This window comes from Leptodactylus fuscus, chromosome 1, assembly GCF_031893055.1.
Source record: "Leptodactylus fuscus isolate aLepFus1 chromosome 1, aLepFus1.hap2, whole genome shotgun sequence".
Taxonomy (NCBI): Eukaryota; Metazoa; Chordata; class Amphibia; order Anura; family Leptodactylidae; genus Leptodactylus; species Leptodactylus fuscus.
Genome location: NC_134265.1, coordinates 210,380,601 through 210,392,477, shown reverse-complemented (window position 1 = coordinate 210,392,477; position 11,877 = coordinate 210,380,601). Strand labels below are relative to the sequence as shown.

At 42.0% G+C, this 11,877-nt stretch overlaps 1 protein-coding gene across 2 annotated transcripts; it reads right to left on the bottom strand.

Moving 5' to 3' along the window:
- Nucleotides 1-1,255: 1,255 nt before the first annotated feature.
- Nucleotides 1,256-10,639, bottom strand: MBD3 (methyl-CpG binding domain protein 3). 2 transcript variants are annotated; one of them, XM_075282545.1, is made up of 6 exons: nucleotides 10,484-10,639; nucleotides 7,891-8,050; nucleotides 7,641-7,778; nucleotides 7,449-7,539; nucleotides 7,183-7,360; nucleotides 1,256-2,019 (listed from the first exon to the last, which is right to left on the bottom strand). In XM_075282545.1, the coding sequence occupies exons 1-6, from the start codon at nucleotides 10,549-10,551 to the stop codon at nucleotides 1,848-1,850; spliced, it is 807 nt and encodes a 268-aa protein (XP_075138646.1). In that variant the 5' UTR covers nucleotides 10,552-10,639; the 3' UTR covers nucleotides 1,256-1,847. The 2 variants fall into 2 exon arrangements, with proteins under 2 accessions (XP_075138646.1, XP_075138638.1); XM_075282537.1 differs by having other exon boundaries at nucleotides 1,258-2,019; nucleotides 10,442-10,636.
- Between the last annotated feature and the right edge of the window lie 1,238 nt (nucleotides 10,640-11,877).

Here is an 11,877-nt window from a genome sequence, read left to right as displayed (position 1 = left end):
TATTTTTTTTAATGCATCTATTAGACCCCCACCTAAGGGTCTTGAACCCCAGGGGTTCTGATCACTAATGCAATGCATTACAATGCTAATGCATTGCAAAAAATCGTCATTTCTTTTACAGATTGCATAGAGCAGCCTGCTAAAGAAAGTGACTGCAGACAGGCCAGGGGAGCCTTTACAATGCTATCGGCTGTCATGGCAACGTGACGTTGGCCCTGGAGCTTGCTGTTATTTTACCGTGTAACGGATATCACTAGAGGCGTATTTTACTGTAGAAAGCTCAGATATGGACAGGGGATTGGGTGAAATATAAACTTTATTCACGACTTTGTGTATATGTTGTGTGTTTGGTACGACTTCTTTTGGCGCTGCGACCTGGACAATGGTAAACGTTTGGGTGACAGCGCCAATAAACTTCCTGGTTATGTTCAGGGGTTATTATATAAGAATACCCCACTAGGAAGACTCGGGGAAATAACATTATACCTGTATGTGACAATGAGAGCACAAAAGTATAGTATGCTCTCTGATTGATGGGGGGGGGGGGGGATGGGGACTAAAGCCCCTTCTCCCCCCTCCTGTGGTCATATACAGGTTGGGCACAGAGACAGAGAAAATGCTTCTCTGTCTGTGCACGCTGTAGGAGCCCTCCTCCTGTATCTCAGGATTCGTTTGGGCTAAAAAGATAATTTTAGATTCATTTTAAAGATGAAAAATCTCATCTTTAAAATGATACCAAGTTATTTATAATAGCCCTTACAGATTTTGAGTGAATCACTGTTAAATACGCTGTCGGGAAATGAGATCTTCAATGGGATCTCAATCCCGAATAGCGTTTTCAACAGTGAATCACTTTAGCACTGTAAAGGTTAACATGAAGTCTTTGGTATCATTTTAAAGATGAGATTCTCATCTTTAAAATGAATCTAAAATTATCTTCATAGCCCAAACGAGGCCAGAGATATGGGCATTAGAAGGAAGGACATAGTAGTTACGTCTTCGGCTAAACAAATGACATCCTGGGAGGACGTAGAGCTTACGTGCTTGGCAAAAAAGGGGTTAAGAGGTAGTTTACATCTGGGTGAAATTTTTTTTTATTAAAGCTGCAAATTGTTAACACTAGGGTCAGGGTAGACCTAGAAATGTGATATGTGAAATCTGCTCCAGGTGCAAATCTGTCAGATAACATAAAAGGTTGATGAACATGGCCAATAATAAGTATGCAAAACAATTTTTTTTTTTTTGGCAAACCTTTTGATGAATTTCACCCCTTTTTTTTTTCTACCAAATACTTGAAAACTATATGCATTATCCACTATTATGCCATTTATTACTTCCAAAGTTTACATGCTTTACACAACATTTAGTAGGTTCTAGACACATTTTCAATAAGCTCTGCCTGCTTGTTGAGCAAAGAAGGGAAGGGCTTATGATGTGGCACTGTGTACATTTATTCCTTCATTGAAGGCCAAGCCAACTAATAAGTGGGGTAAACAGACTAGACAGTGTAAAGATACACCAGAGTTAACATTCAGCTTTAGACACTTAGATAAATCTGGCGCATTTTAGTACTGTCTAACCTAAGTTTGCACTATAACTTTTAGACTGCATTAGTAAATCTGACTCACTGATTGCTTTAGGACAGGACTACACTAGCGCTATAAATTGATTTTAACTATGGAGCTACAGCTTAAGTCCAATTGAATAAACTGACTTGTATGCAATCTTGTGGCTGCAGCTGTCACTCAATAGTTATCAATTGCACTACAAAAAGTTATTTAGCCCTGGGTTTTTTTGTTTGTTTTTTGTTTTTTTAAATAAAACACAAAATCGTGAACATCTTGAATTTATACATCATCTGCTTCTTGCCCCTTGACATCATCTTCATCATCCTCATCAAGATCTTTATCAAGTGGGGCTCCGCCATCCTTTGAAATTTCCTCTACATGAGCTAGCATATCAGCCATAAGAGCTTCTTCCAGCTTTTTCCTCACCTGCTGTACAAGTTCTTCTTGTTTCCTGAAAAAAAAAAAAAAAAAAAAAGTATTAAAAACGTTATGATTACGTGTCTTTGGGTTGCAATAATAAATTTAACCAGCTTAGGCTCTATTCCCATGGAGTAACGGGCCGCTCATTCTGACACAAACACATGTCAGAGTGAGCGCTGTAAGGGCTCGTTCACATCTGCGTTGCCCTCTCCGTTGTGCAGGTTTCCGTTTCCTGCATAAAACAGAGCAGGAGACGGAATGGCATGCAGAAGACGGAAAGCACAGAACGGAAGGCTGAACGCAGGTGTGAACCTAGCGCAAGACAGAATTCTATTGACTTCAATGGGTGCCGTCTTAGGCACGCTACACATTGAGATCAATGGGAGGCTTTTTAACCCATTGATTTCAATGTGTAGTGCGCGTAAGATGGCACCCACTTAAGTCAATGGAATTCTGTTTTACACTGCTCACTTTGACACGTGTTTACGTGTCAGAATGAGTGGCGCGTTACTCTGTGGGAACGGAGCCTTAGGAAAAAAAAAAAAAACCCTACAAGGAAAAGCAAGGTTCTGTATCTAAGAAGTGAAACCTGCGAGTGTTGCCGTGTATTACATTTGCACAACATTGGCTTGGCTCTCTTAGGAAACCAGTTAACTGATGTGTTTGTCTGAAACAAGGAAGAGATGAAGGTGGGAACAGATAGGCCTGTATATCATACAAAACACTGTGGATGCCATTTTTACCTAACATCAAATTTCACATAGTCTTAAAACAGACAAGTCTGATTTCTGCACTTCCATGTTAATTTATTTTAAAAATCGCATTTAGCGTTTTAAGCACTGTTTGCTTTAGGGAATAGATTGCAGATAGCAAACTGTCAAAGAGCCACCCAGTGGCTACATATCCTGTGTGTAACCCTGAATGCTTCCCTAATTTTACAGTATTGCACTATATGGACAAATGTATTGGAATACCTATACATTATACCTACAGGAGGGATTTTATACCAATTTAAGTACATAACCATTAATATGGGGTTCAATGCCCCGATTCCTGGGAAGACGTTACAAAATTTTGGAGTGCCTCTGGAGATTTTTGCCCACTCACCCAGAAAAGCATTTGAAAGCTCCGAAGTGATATTAGAAGAGAGGGTTTGGCTTGCAATCTCCTTGTAGCTGTTAGCACAGGTGTTCAATTTGGTTGGAGTCAGGAGGTGTGTGCAGGCCAACCAGTTGCACAGTCGTAATGGAGCAGAAAAGCTCAAGCTATTGCCACAAAGTTAGCATACAATTTTCCCAAATGACTTTGTATTCTAAACCATTAAAGGGATAGTCCCAGCTATCAGGCAATTTTCATACTTATGACCTATTCTCATTCTCATGACAGTATAAAAATTGCCCAAGGATAATCCCTTTAAAAAGAACCTCTACCTCCAATAAGTCCAGCTCTTTACATCAATATCTGCTACTCCACCTACTTTTGACAGACTTGTAGTTTTTTCTGTAGCCCTCACCATTCACGAGCAATAAATGTTGTTAGGGGGATTTCTGCGATAGGCAATACTGAATACTACATATAGGTTACCACATACCATATATACTCGAGTATAAGCCGACGCCCCTAATTTTACCACAAAAAAACTGGGAGAACATATTGGCTTGAGTATAAGCCGGGGGGGAGGGAGATGCAGCAGCTACTGGTGAATTTCAAGAATTAAAATGGTTGAAGTTTTCGGGTGCAGTAGTTGCTGGGGAAGGGGAGGGGGTGATTTGGTTGTCTGTCTGCCCCTTCCCTGAGCTTGAGGACAAGGTTCCCCCCCCCACTTGGAATTCAGCCTGGCTGAATATAAGGCAGGGGTAGGGAACGTATGGCTCTCCAGCTGTTGCAAAACTACAACTCCCAGCATGCATACTTGCTCTGCTGTTCTTGGAACTCCCATGAAAGTGAATGGAGCATGTTGGGAGTTGTAGTTTCACAGCAGCTGGAGAGCCAAAGGTTCCCTACCCCTGATATAAGGTATCTGCAGTGCTCCTATTAACCCCTTCCCGACGGAACAGGAGCACTACAGATACCCTATATTCAGTAGACTGGACACTTTCAGAGACAGGGATACCTAATGTGTATGTGTTTCACAGTACCGTATTTTTCGGACTATAAGACGCACTTTTTTCCCCCCAAATTTGGGGGAAAAAGAAGGGTGCGTCTTATAGGCCGAATGTGGCGCTTGGCATCCGCTGTAATAGAGAGGCGGAAGCCGGCAAGTGATAGACGCCATTACAGGTGCCGGGGCCTGAGACATCGCTGCGCTCCTCTGCCCTACATGAAGCCAGCAGCGGGAGCTGGCTTCATGCAGGGCAGGGCAGCGATGTCTCAGGCCCCAGCGTCTATCCCTCACCGGCATCCGCCTCTCTAGTACAGCGGATGCCGGGTCAGTATCAGCGGCTCCTTCTCCCCCGAACCTGTGCCTCCCCCGTACCTGTAAAGATGCAGGCCGGCTCCTGTGCGGCGATATCGCAGGAGCCGACCTGTTCGGGTGACAGCCGGGAGCCTAATGAGGCTCCCAGGCCTGTCACTGCTGTATTAGTATTACGGCTGGTCTCTATGAAAAAAATAGTAGGGGGAATAAAATAGTAAAAAAAAAAAAAAAAAAGCTTTAAAAATATATAATAAAAATATGAAATAAATAAAAGTTCTAAATCACCTCCTGTCCCTAGAATATATATATATATATATATATATATATATATATATATATATATATATATATATATATATATATATAAAAGTAGAAGATCATATGTCATAAACCACCGGTTTTTTTTTTTCAATAAAAGGTGATCTAAGCAATAGATATTCCCCAAAATGGTAAACTAAAAAGTACTTCTGGTCCCGCAAAAAAAAAAAAACACTCTATGCGTCCCCGTACAGCTGCAGGGTCACCTGTCAATGTGGCCTTGCAGCTGTTGCAAAACTACAACTCCCATATATTAAATATTTTACCAGTTTTTGCTTCAAAATTTTTTTTCCCTATTTTCCTCCTCTAAAACCTAGGTGCGTCTTATAGTCCGTCTATGTATTCTAGGGAAAGGAGGGATTTATTTACTTTAGGTTTTTTTTTTTTTTTTCTTTCTTCACTATTTTACGGGAGATTCTATACAATACTATTGCAGCTGGTCATAGACCCCACCTCCCAAAAAAAAAAAAAAGTGCTGAAAAATTCAGCTTATACTCTAGTATATACGATAATTGAGCCATATGTCAAATGTGTTTTTTCAGGGTCCCAGAATAGCAAGCAAAGTAGTGAAGTCTGGTCTTGCTGCTCCAGTTCACTATTCCAATTGAAGTCCCTGCCACACGACCAGTGGCCAATCAGCAGCCTAATGGTCACTTATTGCCACAGATAGTGACGTCCTGTGTCCTTTGCTGGGGCCAAATAGTGGCCTAAGGAAAGATACAAGACGTCACATTGTGGCAGGGACTTCCATCACAAGAAAACATAAGAGCAGCAGGACCGAACTATGCTGAGAGACACTAGAGCACTGGGGACAGGAGTATGTTTTTTAAGTTAAGTTTTTTTTCGTTGACACACTTTAATGTCACAGATGAATCTTTCATTGACCCAAGAATGCCAACATACCAGTCAGTGCTGTAATACAAACTGCTGTTGAAGCCAAATCTATATCTATCTATAAACCTCTTATGACAAAGCTAGCTAGTAGTGGCACCCTGTAATGGCTCTGCACAGAGGCAGGAGGTACTGTCTGCTCAATCTATGTCTGCAAGATTTCTGTTAAACTACTCTGAAGCTGCAGTTTTGAAGTTAGACCTGCTGACATAGCTAGAGATTAATTATGCATATTTTTGTTTTTATTTGTGGTTTTCAGGGTTTAGTGTCCATTTAGATTCAGACTATTCACATGACCGATTTTTGAAAGACCATTTTCAAAGAGTCCTCAAGTGGACCCAAAGAATGCAAACACACACAGATGTGAACTTCGAGTAAGTTGGAAATGCACCTTAAGGCTGGGGCCCCACGGGCCGGAAACACAGCGGTAAAAATCGCGGCGTTCTACAGTACTTGCAAAGGGGATTAATGGAAAAAAACCCAAAAAACGCAGCGTGTACACACTGTGATTTCAAAAACCCTTGAGGTTTTGAAAATCGCAGCATGTCAATTATATCTACGGAAACGCCAGCAGCTTTCCCATAGATATAATTTTAACAGAAGGTCAGTGGAGGAAAACTATGTGAACTTTCTGTTGAAAGATCTGCGGGAAGAACCGCAATGCGTTCCTGTCGTGGATCTTCCCGCAGCACTTTAGTGCGGTGGTTCCAGCCCGTGGGGCCTTAGCCTTAAGCCCCACTAGGCAGAAACGCAGCAGGAAAAAAATAATAAAATAAAATAGATGTTTTACAGTACCAGTATAGTGAATGGAATTTCATCTAACCTAGCCCCACACTGTGGGAAAAAAAAAAAAAAAACCCCGCTGTGGAAAAGCTGCGTTTTTGAAAAACGCAGCATGTTAATTGTAGTTGTGGAAACGCTGAGTTTTTCCCTCCATAGATTTCTATGGAAAGAGTGAAAAACGCAGCATGATAAATGTGTTGCGGAAACTCCGCAGAAATGCCACGGAAAAGCATCAAAATCCGCAGGAAAAAAAAAAAACCCTCACTGTTTTGCTTAATTGAGGCCCCACGGGCCGGAACCGCCGCGCTAAAGCGGTGCGGGAACAACCGCGGCGTGAATGCATTGTGGTTCTTCCTGCAGCGCTTTAAACAGAAAGTTCACAGCGTTTTCCTCCGCTGACCTTCTGTTACAATTATATCTATGGAAAAAGCTGCCGGTGTTTCCGTAGATATAATTGACATGCTGCGATTTTCAAAACTTTCTGCGATTTGTTTTCTGTAAAGTGGGCATGAAAGTCGCATGAATCCCATCCACCTTGCAAGTACTAAATAGCAGAAGATCATAATTCCTTTGGATTTTCAACATAGCTTTTCAATTACCTATTTAATTAATTATTGCACATGAGAAACTTGAGCAAAAACGCAATGAAAAACTCAACAGAAAACTCATGAATTTCTTCAGCACAAAACGGAAAAAAACCGCATGTACATGCACGTTTTCTTTTTCGCAGCATGTTTAAAAACTTAACCTGGATACTTTTTGAACATCATACCGCTATACATCTACCTGATATCCTCATCTGTCACCATAAATGCTTTGCACAGTGGCTGAGAAGTGTTAAGCCACACTCCTGGGTTCTTCTCCACTGCGGCAGACAACTGCCCAGTGATCGGCATTGTACTTGTATGCAGGGCACTTGCAATAGCAGAAAGGAGAGTTTCATCAGTACACCCAGGCCCTACACCTGCAAAATCAGAAACAAAATCAGAAGTTAGATAATCTGTGGAATAACCCATTAAATAGGACTTGATAACATTTTGCAGTAAACCTACCTTGCAGCCCTTTCGGCAATTCCATAGTTTTCACAAGCTCCTCTGCTATGTCAAATGCATTTAAACCACTGAGCTTCTTTTCCCAAAAGAGCTGTTTTGAACATTTGAAACAAAACAAAACAAAAAAAAAGTACAAGATCATTCCTGGGAATATGCCACAAAAGATAAATCATACATTCTGCAGTGAGTTACCTGACGTGGCTGGTCAACTGCTTTCTGGGGATCACTTTTCACTTTGTTTGTTGGATGGTTCGTTACTTTTGTAACTGGCTGCTTGAAGATGGACGCAGTCTGTCTAACTGGAAGCGCTGTGTTAAGATCAGGCTTTCCCTACCAAACATTAATAAATAGAAGTAGTTATGTTTTACATTCAAAGCCTTTTCCAAAAATTAATTTTACTTATTTTACATTACTTTATTGTAAATTCTTTATTCTCACATACCTTGGACTGGTTTAGCCCATCATACCGCATACGTTGGCGGTTCTTGTTTATTTTGCTCATCAACATTTTCCCTGTACGAAAATCAAATGTGCTTAAATCCATCGAGTTTCCAAGATATCGTGCCAACTGTGGCTTACTACGGAACTTCTTTCCACTTGGGCTGAAAATGAAAACAACATTTTAACTTCCACAAGTCTATGCCAATAACAGATATGTATACTTTTCATTTAAATATTTAACAACTTATCAACAATAACATTTTTCATAGAAAAACAACTGACCTCACTTTACAGTCTTCTAGAAAAGACTATTGTAGCTAGAAACACACATTCAAAATCTAATGCTATAGACTGCCATTTTCTGTGTGATTGAGTGTAGCCAATAAGCAGGTGCATGCCACTAAAAATACATGTATTACTGAAATGCATGCATCAATTCACTGTCTAGCACAGAGTCTCTACAGTAGTCTATTACATGCTCTATATTGCTCTTTAAGGGAGCGTTCACACCAATGCCTGCCGTCCGCCCAGGGGTTTCCCGGAGAAACTAGATAGGGGATAGGCTGCCAGCGGTCAGTTTTAAAACCCTTTTTGAATGTCCTACTTTGTGTCCCTCCCAAAAAAAACGGTTTCCCCACGGAGAGGATGCATATGTACACCGGTGGTATGCTTTAAAAACCAATCAAATGAATGGGTTTTAAAAAGGACGACTGGAAAGCAGTCCCTTATCCAGTTTCTCAGGGAACCCCTGAGTGGACAGAAGATGCTGGTGTGAACGTCTCATCCGCCAGGGTAAATTTCCTTTTGCATAACAGGTAAACGTACTAAGGCTAGGTTCATATCTGCATTAAGAGATTCCCGTCCCGCATTCCATTTGCAAGCAGAACTTTTCCTTTTTTTCAGGTGGAAACACTGTGGAGCCCATTATAGTGTATGGGGTCCACAAGTAACTGCTTTTTAAGCGGATTGGGGGTTTCGGTTTTTCAAGTCCCCCAACTGGACCCAAGGAATGGAAGCCCCAAGGAAGGTGTTAACCTAGTGTACTATCTATGGACTTTCTCCTCAAATTCTTATCCACTTTCCGCCATGGTTTAAACTCTAAGAACGGGGCTAATGTATTAAGTGTTTTGTGGATTCTGCGTGAATATTAGCAAATAAATGTATACGTGTGAAAATATCTTAATGGTACAAACTTGGACTAAGGAGTAAAGTAGCAGTACTGCAGTATCTAGCTATAAAGGAGGAGCACAGCCCCTCAGTATAGACACTGGCAGAGCATCAGCATTGCCATTGTGCGCCATTATGCGAAAAGCACCGCCACAAAAGGAACAAGAAACCTCATCTTGATCTGCAGTACAGATAAAACAAGAAAAGAGCCTGCATAGCAAGGATGTGCAAAAGGGAAGGGGGAAAAGTGATTGAATTAGGGATGAACAAGAACAGTAAGCACCAAGTGCATTATTAGGTGATGGAAAATGCTACGATTGTGCAAGTCTGACCAACTAAATGTATTCCATTGGAAGCTCCCGACAACACCTGGTCATGAATGCCACTTTTGGGCACCTCGCCTATCAGTAGAAAATCCCCCACGCACAATCCCCACTGCATTCTCCTTGTGGCCATGCTTCCATTAAAGTATACCAAGAACTGGGAAATGACAAAGAGGGGTCAGGTAATATTTGCAGGTAGCTACAGAATGGGGCCACGAAACCTTTTACTAGTGATCCCTAGTCATACACTATGGGAGGTGATAATAATTTGGGGGTAAAACTGTAAATAGAGGCCAGAACACAAGTAGAGAACTTTTAAAAAGGTTCCATCACCAAGCACAAAAAACTAAATGACATATAGCATTTGGCTGTTGCTGTTATCTTAACCAATTTGACATTTTTGTTATTAAAAATCCCCCCATTCAAAAGATAGGACCCCTGGAAGATTGTCAGTTATCTCTGATTTATCAAGTCGAAGGAAAATTTTAGTTTTTCTCACTGAAAAATAAATGGTTATCAAACTTTGCAGTTGGTGGATCAGAGCTAGTTTACTTACAACCTTCCATGGGCAGTACCTTTTGATGGATTTTAAAGATAAAAGAGGGCATATTGATGAGTGGCACAGCAACAATCAAATGATGTATGGTATTTGGGGTTTAGGATGGGGTGACAGATCCTATTTCAGGTAAGAGGTCCTGACCATGTGCACAACAGTGGCATCAGAGGCCCATAAGTTGGCACTTTGTGATGCCATGGCTTGTGCACCTATATCACAGGACTTGCAGATAATTCCAGACTATGATAGTTGTAGAAGCCAACGAGTCGCTTTCCAAGAGGACAGGTAACAAGACAAAGCCTGGCAGACTGCACTCAACTTCTACACTCAAAACCCCAAGGTGGTCGTGTGCAAACCAGATCACAACAGCCATTGTCTCCTCCAATACCTTACTCTGTCCCACGCAGCGCCTACGGTTACCAGCTCACGACGCCCCGAGGGTCTTCCATCGCCCCGTTCCAATAGCTACCATGGGGTTTATTCCCACTAATGCAAATTAAACCAACCTATAATAGTAGACATCGCTCTTGCCAGCAGACAAGCCTGACCTGCGGGTCACCTCCTCTTTTTTCCAACCCTGGGGCAGAGCCGAGCACTCCCAACGTTTCCTCTCCATCCCGCCGTCGCCGCCGGTCACCCTCTGGTAATCCAAAGCGCGTATCCCTCCGCCGCTGACACGGACACGAACTGATTGGCTGACAACTGCACGAGACAGTAGCAGCTGATTGGAAGCCACGCGGTAGAGGCGGGGCTAAACACTAAGCCACTATTGTTACAAGAGAAAGTCTTATTAAATGGCGCACAAACCTCGCGACACTTGCAAACACGTTGGGGCTTCAGGAGTCACGTGAATGCGCGCGGTTATTTCATTGTTGAGAGAGTCAAGTGTGATTAATGACGCATTTATATGGTAGTTACAACGGAGAAATACCGCAGCAATATACACGCAGGGCTCCTGGCGACGTAAAATAACGTGCTATTCCTACGGAACCCTCACTGAGTATGAGCGTGTATGTTTAGCGTCCTCTCCTCCTTCAGAATTACCCTCATATTGTCACACATGGGAAACTGAGCATGGCAATGCCATAAGACACCATGGCAAAACTCGTTTTGTTTCACCCTCAAATCCCAAGTTGCGACAAAAGCGCAGGAGACTTCATTTAACCCTTTTACTGCCGAGGGTCTCGGATATTTTGCACCTCACAGTTATGTGATGGACAAATTGCAACATTAAAAAATTATACTAACCCCCCCCATACCTATATATTTTCCGAAAGTAGACACCTGCAGCATTGTCAGAATGGCACATGGTACTGTATACGAACAGGCACCTGAATGCAATTTTAGTTTAAACATACCTCTTAACTTTCAAAGGACAGAAAAAAAGAAGACATATTTAGCTCCACCCACTTCAGTTGACTCCACCCATTCTCATCCATTTTTCTATGTGCCCCCACACAGTGTAATGCTCCTACAGTCACCATAACATTATATCTTCCCCCCATTATAATGTTCCCCTCCAATTGCTCCACAGTGTGAAGTCCCCTATACTGGTGCCCTAGTTTAAACTCAGGGAAACTGGAGGGGGACATTAAACTATGGCGGTAGCTGGAGGGGGACATTAAACTGGGGGAAAGTAGAGGCAGACATATCCTCCTCCAGCTGCCCACAGTTTAATGTTCCTCTCCATCTTCCCTCATTTTAATATCCTCCCTTCATCTGCCACCAGTTTAACCCCTTAGCAACCCAGGGCGTAATAGTACATCCTTGGTCGCATGGGGATGTATGGAAAGAGCTCAGTAGCTGCGCTCTCTCCATACGGGGCAGATGCTGGCTGTATAATATGTTAAAAATCATAACTGCACCTAGCAAATTGAGATTTTGGTATCACAGTCAAACTTTTTTGAGATTGCACAGCATACTGTATATAAAAAACACAACT